The 17550-nt window shown below is 42.4% G+C and overlaps 1 protein-coding gene across 1 annotated transcript in view; it reads right to left on the minus strand.

Moving 5' to 3' along the window:
* nfatc1 (nuclear factor of activated T cells 1) overlaps positions 1–17550 on the minus strand; it is a 71635-nt gene that overhangs the window by 13956 nt on the left and 40129 nt on the right. The window contains exons 7-9 of the mRNA XM_008299675.1: positions 14696–14751; positions 7917–8049; positions 2680–3243 (exon numbers count right to left, since the gene is read on the minus strand). Coding sequence (XP_008297897.1) covers positions 2680–3243; positions 7917–8049; positions 14696–14751 — 753 coding nt within the window. The remainder of the gene's footprint in view (positions 1–2679; positions 3244–7916; positions 8050–14695; positions 14752–17550) is intronic.

Genomic DNA, 17550 nt, shown 5'->3' on the forward strand with positions numbered 1-17550 from the left:
AGACTCTGTGCAGGAAGCAGCATCATGGGAATGGCCTGCGTTTCACTCGCCACCATCAGGAAGTTGAACCAGACGGTTCGGCAGCAGCTCTGGTGTCGGATCAAAGTCTGCTGATAGCTGCTGGTTGCTGCTCCTTCATCTGCTGAACTCCAGCACTGACCTACTCACAGCCAGACACTCTGGGTTTTCTCTCTAACCCCGAGGACGATCATTTATCCAATTTATTTCAAATCACGGCGGCGCAGCGCTGCGGAGGCCCGGAGCGGTGAGATCATGTAGTTTGCGCTGCTCCCTCTGAGATAAATAAAGGGCGTCACTTTTATTTTCTCAGCGAGCTTCGAGCAGCCTCCTCTCACTCCGGGTTTAAAGTCAGATATATCAAATGCCAGACCACCAGAAGTTAGACAACAAAGGAACTTTTCACAGCCTCTAGTTAAGCGAGGCAGGAGTTACAGCAGTGATAAACCTTTTGGCAGCGCGAGCCTCCCCTTCAGCAGCAACACTGCAGACAAACATAAACACCAAATCAAGACTTTAAACATTTCTGCTGTGAAGTCTGAACCAATAAAACAGACGTGACGTGTGATTTTGAAGTAAATCATGCACTATAAATGCATAATGTAGGATTCTGGTGTTCTTGGGTGTGAGATTTGTTCTTTGAATTCAGTTTTATATGTTTTTGAGTTTGTGGTGGATCGAAAAGTTTCAAGACTGTCCTTTGTGAATGTACACCAACTCAATAGTAGGGATGTCCTGATCTTGATGCTGATGTCGGGACTGAAGCAGATAAAGACACTAGTATTAACCTAAACTGAAGGGTGTTGTGAACTTATAAAACATTCTCAGCTAATGCAACATTACCAAATAGGAGGTAATTAATCTGTATTTCAAATTGAGTCCACTGGACGTTCATCCTGTGCTGATTTTGATATTTTAAGCCATAAACATGTGACGCAGTCTGTCAAGGCTGTTGAATTCAGGAATACAGATTTAACACATATACTCTTGCTGGAAGTCATTAAACACCACATAAGTCTTTGTCATGATGCCCCGTTACTAGCTAAACCCCATCAATGCTCTGTGCTGGTAAACATGGAACTGCCTCCTTTGGTCTCTACAGTAAGAGGCTCCACCTGGTGGTGCAACCAGATACTACAGCTGAGGTACAACACTTAAAGTGTCAAGAAAAATGGTGTCGGATTGGGATTTGATATGAAAGTTTAAATGGTGTGCCAAAAAACTGCAGTAATGCTAATGGAAGATGGTCCTGCATTGAAAAAAAAATGCTCGATACAACCAAAAATATGATTTTTACACTTCAACTTTGCACTTATTATACAAGGAATAGACAGAATTGTGTAAAATAGCAAATAGCACTTGTATGTAGGCCAGGTTGGTCCTTTCCTTCTGTTTTGAGTCTTTATGCTGAACTAAGCAAAGCATCTTCTTGTACGTAGTCGCACACAGTCTGACCGTTCTCTACACCACCGTGTTAGCAATGTAAACTGCACCCCATTATCGTTCTGCTGTCGAGGAAAAGGAAAAAAAAATGCATGGCTTGTTTGCATTTCTTTAAATCAACCACAATCGACTCGGGTGGTGCTAAGCCCAGGATGCAGCAACGGTGCCCCATCAAAACAGCGATGGGGGAACTGCTCTGGTGGAACATTCGCATGCAGAGAGGCGAGCTCTAGAAGATGAGCAGGGCTGCCTTATAATCTTTATCAACACTTTGTGGCGTGTAGGTTGCTGTTCATAGGTTGTTTCCTGTAGTGAAGTGGATTTTAACAAACGGTAGAACACACTGAAATGTGAAGAGAAGTTGAAAGACTGAATACCCAAAGTCAACATCAGATGAGTCAGACTAGGTTGCCAGTGGTGGAAGAAGCTTTGTTGATTTTTTTACTCAAAAGTACCAATAAAAAAAAACCTCTATCAGAAGTAAAAGTCCTGGTTTGATCCCTTTGACTGATGTGTTATTATAATATTAACAGTGAAGCATCGGTGCAGGTTGCTGATGGAGGTTTGAACTACTTTTTATCCAGTTTTGTATTCAGGGACCAAATCTGTTATCAGTTTTTTTTCCTAATCTTTAATTTTTTGCTAAGATATTGGACCATTTGAAGATTTAATGAAATGAAACCGTGTGAGAAGTTTGGAGGGTGAAACAAATCCCTGTTTGGTGGATCTGTTAACAACTCACAACATCTGAAAAGTGATGTTTTTGTAAGAAGCCAAAAAACACTGGAAAGCCCATCAAATTGTCAAAGACTGTGTAAAAACTTTAAAACGCTGTCCAATAAATGCAATGGAATATAAAATGGAAATACTTAAGTACAAGAATCTCAAGTACCAAAAGGAGACGAGATCTTCTGAGTCTCAGCAAGCAAAGAAACTTCTAGAAAAGGTTGAACTGTTCCTTTAATTTTCAAACTAGTGAGAAGATTTAAGCCAACAAAAATTAATCCAATCTGATCTCTGAAGGCCAAATATCTCAGCTCCTGGCAGAGTGATTAGTGAGTCATATGATACTCATCAGAACCACTATCAGCACCTGCAGATGGATTCTGGGAGGCTAATAAGAACCTCATTGTTTCATTAATTAGGGGGCTGGACGGCTGCTTCGCTCACTCATTCTTTCCAAACCAGCATTTTGTGCAACAAGAAAAGCCTCCTCACCGTCATCCAGGTACATCTGGTCCAGCTCCTGCGGCTCCTGTTTGATGCTGACGGCGAGCGTCGGCGGCGAGGACCGACCCCTCTCCGCCGCCTTGGGGTGCTGCTGGGCCCCGGGGCTGGAGCTGCCGGGCTGGGCCGGGGTCAGGCAGTGGGTCGGGGAGAAGGGGGCGTCGGTCGGGGTGGACGGCTGCGAGGTCGGGGAGGACGAGGAGCTGCTGGGCGGGTACAGGCCCGGCGGCTGGTAGCGCCCCGGGGCCTCCTGGATGATGGAGACGTGGGGGGCGGGCGACTGGGGGAGCACCGGGCCCGAGGGGAGGCACTTGGAGAAGGGCGGCGGCGAGAGGTCGTGCAGCTTGGGGCTGGCGCTCGGACTGGAGGACGGTTTGGCCGGCAGTCGCTGCTGGCCGACGGAGAACGGGCCGACGCACGCCCGCAGCTCGGAGGGCATCATGGGGGTCACGACCGGCGGCGGGTAGAAGGGCTTGGGGTGCAGCGCCAGGCCGGAGCCGGTGCACACCAGAGGGGCGTCGTAGTCGTCGTGAGGCTCCGTCTTTATTGTCGGAACTGAGCGGAAAAGGAGGGAAAATGAGTAAACACATATTCCTGCAAGTGTGAGTGGGTTTGTGGCTAGGATACCCGCCGCCAAACAAACACTCGCATCAATGAGTCTCTGTTTCAGGCCGGAGCTCCCCCACCCTGCTGAAAATATTCACAAAAGCAAAGCAGAAAAAAAGAAAGAAGAAAAAAAAGGAGGGATGACTCATCAACACGAGAAAAATCTGGCCGCTTCTATAATAAAAGGCCTGTTTTCTTTGGGTCCCGCTGAACGTGTCATGTGAAATATGTTGCAGCGGCTGCAGCTTCGGGCTCAGCAGGGTTCAGCAATTTCAAATAAATTACTGCTGCTCGCTGAGACTTCTTTAGGTTGTTTGAGGACCACATAAGCGAGGACCAACGCTGAGTTCAAACGAGGCGGGACTTGTTCTCGGTCGCTTAGATTCTGGCCGACCGTCCGGATTCCGCGGCGAAACATGTTGGACATCGAGTTTTAAATCCATCAATCGGCTGCACGACATCAATCTTATATAACAAGCGCTCGGGCCCAGTTACAAGCAGACGACCTTCATCGCTGCGCTGGGTCTCGTTTTCTTGGTTAAAACATGAAGCATGTGCTTGAAACCGAAGCGAATTAGTCATACTTCAGTCTCCAAATGTTCTCTACTGATGCAAACTGTATCTGCACCGTTTCTTCTTTTTGTTTGTTTCATCAGCCTGTCTCTTTAAAAAAAAAAAAAAGAAGATATTTTTGGGTGTCCCCGCCTAAATAAAACAGCTAATTAGACTAGAAGGAGTGAAACTAGGACGCGTCAGGCCTCGATGAAGCCTCCGCTGTCAACAACTGTAAAAAAGAGGAACTGCGACGAGATGGTTGCGCCGACCGCAGGACCGAAATAGAAAGCGCGCCACTATTTCGGGCCCGTTTGGAGGAAGTGTGTCTGTCTGCCCGTGGAGGATACGAAGATGCAGAAACCCAGCGAGGAGAAGTGCAAATGTTTGAGCTCGTCGGGTTTCCGGAGCGTGAAACCGTTTGTCCCAAAAATAAATCTGTTGTGTTTCTGTCAGATGTTGAAACAACAGAAAGGTTAGCAGCAAAAAAAAGGTGTTTGTCTTTTACATGACAAAAGGAGGAAGTGAATGTGTTTATACTCGTTATGATGTGAAGGTTTAATCATCACCTCCACCTGTTTTCACTCAGTCTGTTCAGTGATTTAACCCCAAGCAGTTTACGTGGTTTGTTGTTCGCATTTTTACTCACTGTGAGCTCAAAAACATAAAAAAAGTCCACACAAACACGACTAGATGTAGACAAAACTCAGAAAAGTAGTTTTTTGTACAATATGAGACAGTCTTGATCCCAATTTTAACCAATTTTGGGGGAAACAAGAAGATATTTTACTACTTCCAGGTTTATTTTGTGTTCATGCTCCTCTCTGCTCTGCCTGCAGTTCAGTCGAACAGTCGCTGAATTTTCGTCACATGACTTTTGATTGCAGTTGAGTCACTAATGACGTCTCGGTTACACTTGAGCTGCACAGAATTTTTTGTTTTTTACAGAATCAGGTGAACGATTTATTTTTGGCAAATTTTTTAAAAAAGTTGCAAACACAATAATTATTTCTGGTTTTACGGTTTCTTTGATGAATGAGGCATGAAGTTTAAAGAGGTTTGGGTCAAACGTCATCATTTTAAGCTGGAATTGTGGTAATTTTTCATACAGAGCTGCACGTCAGAAGAAAAGTAGTCAATAGTTCTTTCTAGTTTTACCATTTCTGGCTGATAAATAATCAAATGTTGGCAAATATTTAAACGATGCAGGTAGAATGAAGGGATTTTGATGGAATAACACAATTTTTAACTTTCCAAAGGAACCTCACGTCACAGACAACTCCTTCAAAGACCATCGGAAAGTTACAAATCTGAATATTTTTCTTCTTTACTGTGATAAATTGTGTCATTTTGGCTGTTTTTTAAAAAAAAAACGAAACTTGGATAAACTTCCGTTTTAAGTTTAGATTTGGTTAATTATCTGGATGGAACTGCGCTTCACAGATGAGCAGTTCAAGGATCGCTGGAAAACCCCGTAAATATTTGTTATTCGTTTATGCAGTTTCTTTCTTTGATAAGCCGAGTACTTTGGGTGACTATTTATTATATTAAATAATTTTTTGGATTGAACTGAACGCACACAGATGAGCAGTTCAAGGACCATCAGAAAGTAGTTTTGGGGAGTTTTTTGTTTTGTTTTTTTAATGAGACAAGCAGAATAAAGTGTTTTTTTAAAAAAAGAAATATCATAATTCAAAATTCAGATTTGGTTAATTATCCTGATGGAACAGAACGTCACAGAAGAGTAGTTCAAGGACAGTTGGAAAGTTAAAAATTAAATAAATATTCTTGTTTATGCAATTTCTTTCTATGATTAACAGTAATTTCAGCAAATTGGACAAGCAGAATAAAATGTTTTTTAAAAGAAATATCATTATTTAAAAGTTAGATTTGGTTAATTTTCCTGGTGGAACAGCACATCACAGATGAGTAGTTCAAGGACCCTCGGAAAGTTAAAAATCCAGTGATTTTTCTTGCTTTAACACTTTCTTTCTCTTACAGTGTAATTTTAGTGATTTTTTTCTTTTTACGCCCTTTCAAACCCGTCAGCAGGTTTCGGGGTCCAGAGGGTTAAACTTCCTCTTTTTATTGGAGGCTCTCGGGTCGTATTGTCGAGCCTGCAGACTGTCACCCTTCAGGAGACACCGACCACACTCCCTCCCCTTCGCTCTGCACTCTGAGGACAATGCTCCACTTTCACGGCGGGGCACTCCGTCGCCCACGTACTGGGCCGGGCCGCTGCAGCTGAATCGCAGCTTTGAACCACCCACTGGATTTTCGCTCCAGGCCTGGAGTGCAATTAGCAGCGGTTTTTTTACATTTCAGTTGGTGGGTCAGTGTTTATATTTAGCTTGGCAGTGGGTCCTCTATTCAAACAACATGCTTTTCCCATGCCCCTTTCCCCACCCGGGTGCGTCCAGTCGCTGCAGCGCTCAGGTACGGAAAAGAACACATTTTATGGATTTTCTTTTTTTACAATGGAGGAATAATAGCGTTGCTTTGTTCCTCCCTTGCAAACCACCAGACAAGGGGGAATACAAACTGTTTGTTCTGGTCGTCAGATGTAAAACGCTGGCGAAAATGTTTCTAATTAGTCTGGGATATGAAAGGCAGAGTGCAGACTGAGAGCAGGGAGGCGATGGAGGGTGGAGGTTAATGGACGGAGAGTTTTTTGTATTTTGCGGCAGAATTGGTTTGACTGCTTGTCTATGAAACTCGCTGGGGACAGTTTTCGGGTTTACCGAATGTCAGACCGACACCAAACTCTAATGAAAGCGGTTGTTTGTTGGTTATTAACATGACAACAGGATTATTTATGATGCACAACGCTGAGGTTCACACCAGTACGTTCTCGGTTTTACTTGTACGCCAAACGTCCACACGACTTCAGAGTTCTGGGACTCCCTAAACGGAGACTTTAGGAAACACTGCTAACCCTGTTTTAGACTGGAAGGTCAGAAACGGAGACTTTTAGAAAGAGTCTGTTTACTTCCAGACTGATCCTCATTTGTTCCTCGATTTCTTCAAACTGTTTTCTGCAGAGTAACAAAGACATCAGCCTTAATTCGAGGCTGTATATTAAATTTCATTTACCGAGTTGTGCAAGTCAGGAAATCTCTAACTTTTAGCCAACGCTGCTCCTCCTCTGTAATATTCTCTAGAACTAAACAACCAAACCCTAGAGTCATGTTTATTCTGGCACCCACATGCCCACTATTTGTTCATGAGTTTTTTAGGCACAGAGCTCATTTCTGACGCTGTGCTGAAAGTCTGGACGTTGATCGTTTTTACTTCAAAACCGTCAGAAATTTTTGACAGATGAAGAACAAACAACAGCTGTTGTATCCACGCCTCAGCCACTGAAGCCTGTAACTCCTTCAGAGGAGTCATAGGTGTCTTAGTGGCCTCCCTCACTAGTCTCCTTCTTGTATCTCCTTCAAAAGGGTCATAGGAGTCTTGGTGGCCTCCTTCACTAGTCTCCTTCTAGTATCTCCTTCAGAGGAGTCACAGGTGTCTTGGTGGCCATGCAAGAAGGAGACAAGTGAAGGAGGCCACCAAGACTCCTATGACTCCTCTGAAGGAGTTACTAGAAGGAGACTAGTGAAGGAGGCCACCAAGACTCCTATGACTCCTCTGAAGGAGTTACTAGAAGGAGACTAGTGAAGGACGCCACTAACACACGTATGACTGCTCTGAAGGAGGTACAGGCTTCACCAGACAGCTCTTGTTTCCTATAGTTTAGCCTCTTAATACACAAATGGTGACTAAGACTTGCTTTTTTAAAATGTTTTTGCGTCCTTCTTCCCTTTTATTTCTCGTATTCATTTTATTCTACTTGACTAATTGCATTTTTTTTTTCAATTTTGATTTTCTAGCATCATTTTTTAATCATTCCGTCCTTCATATTTCAGCTGTTGTTCACTTGACATTCATGACAGTGAAGCACGTTGACTTGAATTGAAATAAATTCAATTCAACTAAACTGAAACTGAACAGAACTGAATTGAATTAAATCAACTCCCCGTTGAGTCGAGCCCTCAGTGAGTTAACATATAGCAGGAGAGGTTTACCGCTGGCAGGGACGTAGGTGAAGCGCTGGTACTGGCTTCTTTTCCTTTTGCCGTTGCAGACGTAGAAGTTGACGTGGACGGGAGTGGAGAGCCTTTGGTTCCGGTAGGGAGGGACTTCCACCAGGAGCGAGTTCTGCAACGTGGACAAAAACAAAACACCCTGGATGTGTTTCTGTTCTCTGATAATTCACCAGAGAAACTTTAACAATGTGCATTCTGGGTAAACGTTCCAGGCTCGTATCAGCCTGCGTGATGTGGAGCCACTTCTTTGTACTTCAAGGGCCTGAAACTCTGAAATATTCAGAGTACGAAGGTAAAACTTTGCATGGCTTCATTAAATACATAAAGAGATCAGATGGGAGGAACTTCTCCTCCTTCCTGGTCAGTTTTGGGATATTTTCCTTGCATGTCTTGTTTTAGACTAACGGAAAGACAACTTCCACATTTAGGGGTTTATTTTTGCCAAACCTTTCTCTGACTTTTATGCAAATTAGTGCACATTTAATAAGATAATACGTCGCTTGCATGACCGAACAGAACATTTCAGAAAACGAGTAACCGTCTTAATGTAAGTAGTCGACTCGGGAAGTTTCATTCATTCATCTTCCACTTAATGAATCAGATGAACCACGACAGTTAAAGGAGGCAGAGTTGTGTTTGCAAACAGTCAATCCACAACAAATCCTGTGATTTCATTGGTTTATTTTGTTTTTGCTGTTGGTTTGTTGCAGTTGTTGTTTGCCCTTCAGTTGGCAGTGATCCCTGAATCCATTGTGTCGAGGTTCTGTCTTCATTCAGCAGCTCAACGACATCCAGATTGTACTTTCCATAAAACTCAAAACCCGCAGTAACAGATAAAAATCTAAAAAAATCTGGTTGTTATCCTGAAGGAAGGAGCCACAGAGAGACCGTGAAGCGAGGTTACAGAGGAGCCCGGTTGTTTGCACAATGAATAGCTCAGCTGACATGAATAAACGCAGCTCCAGATAGTTTATTTCCCTCAGCAGAGCGACCTGCTGGGAGCGAAGGCCGGCGCCGGCCGCCATGTTCTGGGTTCAGCCCGTGGACACGTCGGCTCCAGGTGTGTGCTTCTGCACATGTGTGGATCAGAGGAGGCGCTGCTCGGTAGCGAAGGAGGAAGTCATCCGTCTGCAGAACCGAGCTTCGGAGGGCGTCCGGCCTCGACGAGCTCAGGTAGGAGCTGATCCATTAAATCAGGAGAGACGAGTGGAGCCAGACGAGGCTTTTCAGTCACACGGTTAGCTGATAAAAACGCTAACGTCAGGAATATCTCACTCAAGCTTGTCTTTAAACACGCAAAAGAAGTCGTTTGCTCAGTTGTGTTGGTTTTACGTGCACGTTGCACAAAGTAAAGTCATGTGAATCCGCTGTGGACTGAACGGATCTTTGATTTGAGTAAAACACCGACATGACGCTCCTGTACAGCTACACAGCAACCTCATTCACCACTCTGAAGGAAACACATCTTCTCTGGTAAAACTAGGAAAGGTGGAAACATGGGAACATGAGTCAGCGATAATCAGAGATACCGTAAAGTCCAGACTATTGAGGCACCTGAATATCAGCCACACCCACTAACTTTAAAAAGAAAACCAGGTGTGTACTTATACAGGCTGCTCTGGTCTCTGAGCTGCAGGTGTCCACGTTGGAACATGAGATATTTACACAGAAAGATGTTTTAAACTTTTAACTAAATACATAGCGGTAACATACACAAATATGTAGCTGCTTTTTTCTGAACAGTTCCTGTAACACGGCTGGTTAAGAAAATAAAACTCCAGCAGCTACCAGGAAAAGTCATTGATCGCTATCTTCATCTTCCTCCTGCACTAAAACCACTAAAGTCGTCTTCTTCAGTGTCTTCAGGAGCTGAACAGCCTCAGAATCACTTCGTCACTTCCTCAGACTCTCTGTCGCTCTCAGCGTCACTTTGGTCTCGAGGTGAATTCGTAAAAATCCATAAATTAGCCGCATCGTTGTTTAAGCTGCAGAGTTCAAAGTGTGTTAAAAAAGTAGCGGCTTGTAGTCCAGACATTACGGTAATTGTTCTTTAATTTAGTGTTAGTAGGTTGTCTGGATTTATGAAAATATCACGAAATCATCAGAATATGTCAGTTTGTGTTACGAATCTACAACACTTTTGAAGCTTCTCCTTCATTGACGGGGTTACGACGGCAACACGTCTCATCTGATACGATCGGTTGGTGGAACGACGATGAAGCAACAAGCAAATAGCATCGAAATATGGCTGCACAGCGTTGTTTTAAAAAAAAAGTGACGCTGTGATATTTCAACTTACTGCAAAATAAAATAAAATACAGGAAGTGTTGGAAAATGAAGGCGTGCATCTGCAAAAAAAACCCAACAAACAATAAAGAGGACCAAAGCGCTGCTGCTTTGGATGGTATTCAGACCTGTCTTTGCACTATTTAAATGATTTAAATGGTCGTGTTGTTTCAAGTGACCTGGTTTTGTTCAACATCATCCTTTTTGCAGCTGAAACTCTTCCACTCTTGTGTTTCTCTATGAAACCAAATCTGACTTTTTACTGTTTCTCTCCTGTTTTTTCACTCACTTTTCTGTGCACATGTGGAGTTTGCATGTCGATAAACGGTGTGTCTTTTAAATAAAGTTAAAAAAAACTTTAAAGAAGCCTTAAATCTGAGTAAATGTTTATATCAGGCTTCTCTTGCAGGTTAGTTCTGGAAAATGAGAACCGTTTTCTATGTTGTAGTCGAGCACGTCGCAGTGTCGATGCTGCCCTGATGTGAAGCGTGTTCGTGATACACGACGAACAAATTTAATGAAGCAGAAAACATATTTCCATTAAAACCTACTTGAGAAGTTGTACAGGGATGTCATTCTGACTGCATCTCGTTCTCCCAGCAGAAGTGATTTCTGAAAACTGTGACGAATCGAGCACAAACGAGCAATCTGTGTGTAATTCTAAGTAATTCCCAAACTTAAAATCGAATCCCTCGCCTCCACAATCTGCGCTCTTTCTGGGGAGCTGTGCAGGTGAGGTATCGTCCGTTAGTGGTTAATCTGAGCGTCGGTGTTTAAAGTGGGACCGATCCAGCAGACAGTGTTTTATTGTTGGATCGAGGAAGGAGCTTCTTTGTGCGCTCCAGCAGACAGATGTGTCCCAGCAGCCACTGCATGGATGTGTGTTTTAGAAACAGAGTGTTTCAGTGTTGTCTGCAGTGGGAAACCCTGGGAGCAGGTGCAGAGCTTCACATACAGACTAATCCCTCGACTGTCTCCCAGACTGGGTCTCTCAGCTGTTGCAGAACACGACGGGACATTCTGCCAAGTTCAGGCTCCCACAGCTACGAGGATGAACTTCTGAACACCTTTTCTACACGTTTTAAACAAAACGCTGCTGCTTCTTAACCTGAACTCTCCGGCCTCCAGCTGAGGAAATCCACAGTTACTGCTCTGTATTTTACATCAGTGTGCAAAGCTAAGCTAAAAGGCTATCCACCCATTATCTATACACCACTTAATCCTCACTAGGGTCGTGGGGGGCTGGAGTCTATCCCAGCTGACTCAGGGTGAAGGCAGGTTCACCTGGACAGGTCACCAGTCTATCACAGGGCTACACTTAGAGACAGACAACCAAGCACACTCACATTCACACCTACGGACAATTTAGAATCACCAATTAACCTCAACATGTTTCTGGACTGTGTGGGAGGAAGCCGGAGAACCCGGAGAGAACCCACGCTGCACGGGGAGAACATGGAGACTCCACACAGAAAGATCCTGGGTGTCCTCACCGGCGACCTTCTTGCTGCGAAGCAACAGTGCTACCCACCGAGCCACCTTGCAGCCCGCTAAAAGGCCATTTACTTTATATTTAGCATGCAAACATGAAAGCTCCGTCCTTTGTTTACGTCCACTGCTACACAGGCGAGCGCACAACTTGTGGCCAGACGTTAGCGACGCAATTTTTGACGAATTCACCAACAACAATCCAGCTCTTCCCTGTGCTGATTTTTAGTTTTCATCAAAAGACACATGATTTAGCAGCTGTTACACGTACCACTGACATTTAAAAACATTGCTCAAGTATCCCGGCTTGTCTCAAACACCTTGAGTTTTGGTTGGAGGCCATTGAGCATCACAGAAGTCTTTGTCATGGTGCCTGTTGCTCGCTAAACCCCCACAATGTGCTCTGGTTACCGATATGAACCGTTTCAAACAACTATTACAAGCTTATCTCAAACTCATCAGCTTCAGACAGGGATCTCCAACTGAGCTACTGTCCTGCAGGTTTTAGATGTTTCCATACTGCAGCACACCTGACTCACATGAATGGATCTCCAGCAGCTTGTTGTCAAGTTCTACACAAGTCTGTTAATGATGCATTAATCTGAGTCAGGTGTGCTGCAGTAACATCTGAAACCTGCAGGACCGGAGCTGGAGATCCCTGCTTTAGACGGAGGTCATTAACTGTCATGGAAGTCTTTGTTATGGTACCCAACGCTGGCTAAATCTGCACAATGCTGAACTAAATCCAATAGTGTCCTACTGGAGCTTCACAGTGAGGTTTACAACCCCCTACGTAACAGATTGGATGCAGTAATGCGGTTTTATCCCGATTTTAATCAACTTTAATGTACGTGAAGTGTGCATTATCTGGGAACAACAGCACGGGATTGGGGCTTGGTGTTGGGTGAATGGTAATTGATTTGGACTGGATCAGGGCCATGGCTATTAAAAGGACAATGACTGGAGTTTGTTCACTCTCAGCTCACTTGATTTAGATGTTTGTTTCTGAAGATGAAACGTTTTGAAGCTCAGTTCAGTTTGATGATTGAGAACAGCTGCTTTAACCATCAAATGGGACCAGAGCTGATCGTTGTGTCACTGACAGGCTTCGCTGTCCGATGTTCACACGTACTGGTTCTGGCAGGAACGCTTGTTTCAATCTGGACCAAAGCAATGGGGAACTTTGCTCCTAATATTGTAATATTAAACCATATTTAGACCATGCTTGTATCTGGAAACAGTCAGTGTCAATACTCTCTGTTTTGTTTTCCAACACTGTCAGTTATCCTGTGAAAATAAATTACAGTGTGTTAGCTGAAGAATAAACACAAACAGGATTTTCATGTAATTCTGGGTAATTTCACCCTTTCTCAGGTAACAAATTTGCACATTTCTGCCTATTTCTATGACTTTTATGATACTTTGGATTAGCTGAGCTTGCTTCCTTTCTGTCTGTTTGACTTGTTTTGTTTCTCACTGCTCCTCTCTGTGTGGTTGCTTTAAGTCACTGAACACACGTTTTATTTCCAACATGTTTGGACATCATGAGGCCATAACCCGGCCCTTTATTTTAAAAAAAAGTAACATAAAGATCGGAGAAAGGCAGAAACAGCAGCTTGGCTCAGGCTGAAAGCAACAGAATCCTCCAAGCAGGACCTCTAAAGTTTATGTGCTGGACTTTTTCTTGGCCATGAGCGGTGATTTTATGGAGTCTTGTCATCACTAATCCAAAAAGCAAAGAGGTGGAGCGTGAGGGGAGCTGAGGTCGGCCATGCGAACCTCCCTGCACCATGACGGCGCTCACCTGTCATTCAAAATCACCTTAATTATGCACAACTTTAATACAATTTAAACAGCTGAGTTATGTTAAAACTCTCACCTGTGTAGTTGTTGTTAAAGAGAGCAAAACCACTTTTTGTACCTGGTTGTAAACATGTTTATTTCTGCTGTAAAGTCGGACATTTTAACATATTAGCGTCGATGAGGATTGACTCACTTTTGGAGCCTCGAGTGGCCGTTTGAGGAACTGCAGCCAAAGCAAACGAGCTAAAACAGCTTGTTGCTAAACCAGACAACCTTGGTGGTCCATTAAAGATCAATCTGACACCTGAGGCTGTAGATTAATCTTTACCACTTTGTGTGTCTATATAGATTTTTCGATTGTTAGTTAATAATTAAATAAACAACTATGTGTTTTAACCGACCGGTATCGGCTTGAAACTACGCTAATTTTCTAATAAAGGATTGGCAGCATTATAAATTAATCGCCACAAATTCTGCGCATTTGTCTGTTTTTGTTAACGGACACATGATCGATCTAAGATTGTCTCAAACATGTTAGCGCTGATGTCATTAACGAAGTCTTTGTCATGGTGCCCGTTGCTAGCTAAACCACCACAGTGCTCTCCAACGTGAACTTCCTGTAGTCTGAGTGACGCCTCCTCTGGTCTCTACAGCGTCAAACAGGGAGAGGCTCCACCTGGTGGAACAACCAGGTACTACAGCTGGTCTGCGATACGTTTTCTGACATGCATGTAGAGAAAACAGGAGCTTGTAGAGCCTCAGTACATCCTACCTTCCAACACTACGTTCAGACAGATTCCTATTGGAGCTTTACAACAAGGTACAGAACATTAATGAACAGCTTGGATGCAGAAATGCAGTTGTCAAGCATGTACATTGGGTTGATTTGAATAACTTTAATGTACTTGAAGCGAGTATTTTGTGGGAAAATGGTGTTGAATTGGTACTCCGTAGCTGCAAATGCCAAATATTAAACAAATCAGACCAGATCGGGGGCGAAGACTTGATCAGAACGTCTCTATTAGAAGGACAATGACTGAAGCTCACTTGATTTAGATGTTTGTTTTCTAAACGCGAGGATGAAACACCTTGGCGCCGAGTCGCGTCGAATGATTGAGACCAGCTGCTTCGCTCGCAGCGCCTTCGACATCAAACGAGAGCAGATCTGATAGTTCACTTACGGGCTTGGAGGCGTCTCTCTCGACCTTGGCCTCCGTCTCCCAGAGGTGGTGGCCGTCTAGAGAAAAGAAACACAAAAAGACAAACGACGGATCAGAACAACGATCCACCTACTTGGCTCCCAGCAGAAAAGTGAAGGAACGGAACGAGGGCTTGTTATTATTATCTGTTACATCAGCGACGCATGAAGCGGCCGGAGGGAATTGAAGGCATCGCAAACGTCATGACCCGCCACTCATGAGCTCATATCCCCCAGTCTAACAACCCTGAGACAGAAATCTGATGCAATCCTGCAAAAAAAAAAAAACTCGAGTCATACCAAAGAGATGAGCGACATCTTCGGTGGATGAGAGAAACCTTGACTTCATCGAGGAATCCCAGCAAGCTGCAGCAGCTGGTTGGCTCATTATTACTGGAAACTGACAGCTCGACTCCACTTTCTTACTCCTCGTGTTCTCACAGGAATCTCTCCATATAATGATTGTTAAACGCCATTGGTATTTTTCTTCTTTTTCTGGTTAATGTGCTTTTTTTTTTTTCCCCTCTTCTCGGCCGCCACATTAAAGAGGTTTTCCCATCAGGCAGTAAAAGGCGGCATCATGCGAGCTGCTGGGAACACTGGAAAGCGTAGGAACCGAGTTTGATTTGTCATTTCGCCCAATGAGGTGCGAGTAAAACTGTATTTTTTAACCAATTTATTAGGCACAGAGGGAAACCAGCGCTGTATCTTTAGCCCCCTGACTCATTAACAAGGCCCTAAAAGACATTGAAGTGCTGTGAAAACGGCTTAACGTGGAAAGCGAGCTGCGCTTTAAAGGGAAGAAAAAAAAAAAAGAAAAGGAGGTCAGCTGTGGCCACGTTTGCTTGAAGGAAACGAGATGTGCGCGGCGTTGCTCAACCGGTTTGATAAGTGGAGTGTCTGAAGCGTGCAGACGGACTCGGACGGGAGTTGCGAGGTGGCAGAGATGGACGAGGTGCTGCTTGGCGCTGACGCTTCCTATTATGTCCGAGGAGACGTCGGAGAGCTGTTTACCTCCACACGCTCTGTTTTCATCTCACTTAAGAGATTCTCCACATGCTTGGCGCTCGACGCTTCGAGTGCTGCTCTCCAGGATGAAGTGCTTTCATTTGTATCAGCGAAATGCACTTTAAAAAAGACAAATCTGTAAATAAACAGTGAAAATCTGGCAGCGGGGTGCTCTCAGAACACTCAGAAATGATATTAACGCAGTAAAACAGGATAAATTTATGGTTGCACACTGAAAAAGAATAAATCACTTAATTTTTTTTACAGTTAACATTTAAATTATTGTTTCTGTAATCTGTAAAATATTAATTTTTCAAAAAGTATTACATATTTTTTTCTTTGAAATAATTAAAAATATCTGAATAATAACTATATATATATATTTTTTTTTAAATTTTAATTTTACTTATAAAAATAGATTTGTAGACATTATTTACTGTTTTGTTCATTTTGGGGGAGGATTTTCCAAGATCTAAGCTGTAATTTAACAAATCATGGAAAATCTGTAAATTAACTGTTTAAAAAATATGTACCATTTTTCCAATCCTTATTATTATACACAATTTATTTTTCAAATAATTGCAAATTTAAATTTCTGATTTAATTACAGTAAAGTATGATTTTACTGGATGTTCTCTGCAATTTATCAAAACAGGTAAAATAACAGTTAAAATCATTATTATTGTTTAAATTCTTATTATACTTCAGTTTTCTTTTAAATAAAAAAGGCAAATATTTGTAAAATGGCATTATTTTTGGCTGATTTAAAAACAATAAAAAATAATGTAATTTTATAGTTAAATACTGTAAAAGAGTTATTTACCATTTGGAAAAATAGATTTTTAATTAAGACAATATTTACAGTTTTGGTTAGTTTCTCTTGTTTTACAGTCAGCATAGAAATTAATACTTATTTTCTGTGTTTTTACTGTGATAAGAAATTACAAATAGTTTATTAAAACAAAGAAATTTGAATTTTAGAAATATTTAATATTTCTCAAAATATATTTTACATAATGTTCTTTTTTAAAAAAGTAAAATATCTATAAACTAACACTATTTTTTGGTGATTTAAATGCTTTTAAAAATAGAATAATTTTACACTTACTTAATTTTTTGTAAAAATAAAGACTTCTGATGTGGGCATCACTTACAGTTCTGGCCTCTTCAATGTTTACAGTAAAATTAATCATTTTTCTCCTGTAATTTTACTAAATATTATCTGTAATTTAAAAGAAAATTCTGTAAAATAACAATAAATAGTTAAAATATTATCACTAAAAACTGTATTTTCAACAGTGCAGAGCAAAGACATAAAGAAAAGCAACGATGAAGCTCTGACATGAAGCTGATAACTTCAAACCTGAGCCGTCAGGTCTGAAGTCATGTTTCCAAACTCACAATCGAGACGTTCTGTCAAATGTTTTGGTGAAAACACGACCTCGGACCGACCTGAAGTCTGTCAGACGTCCAGTAGCACCTGCTGCACATCAGACTGTTGAGCTGAGACTCACAATTAAGCCTAAAATTATTCATACGCAGGCCAAATTTTGATTTGTAATGATTTTTTAATCTAGTTTTAATCTGTGGAAAGTGAGCAGGAAGCCTTCCAGACCTGCGAGACGAGCAGAGGAACGAGATCCAGGGGAGACGTGCACAAAGCTTGTTAGCAATTATGAGAACTGTTTGATTGATGTGGTGGAAAATAAAGATTTACTGAGAAAACGGATGAATCATTTTGGACAAGGCATTGTGTAAGAGCTGTTTTCTTTATGTCGTCTTTAGCCAGAAGCGGCCTGTCGGATGAATACAAATTTACTACAAATCAGC

The sequence above is a fragment of the Stegastes partitus genome, unplaced genomic scaffold (assembly GCF_000690725.1).
Source record: "Stegastes partitus isolate 25-593 unplaced genomic scaffold, Stegastes_partitus-1.0.2 Scaffold1448, whole genome shotgun sequence".
Taxonomy (NCBI): Eukaryota; Metazoa; Chordata; class Actinopteri; family Pomacentridae; genus Stegastes; species Stegastes partitus.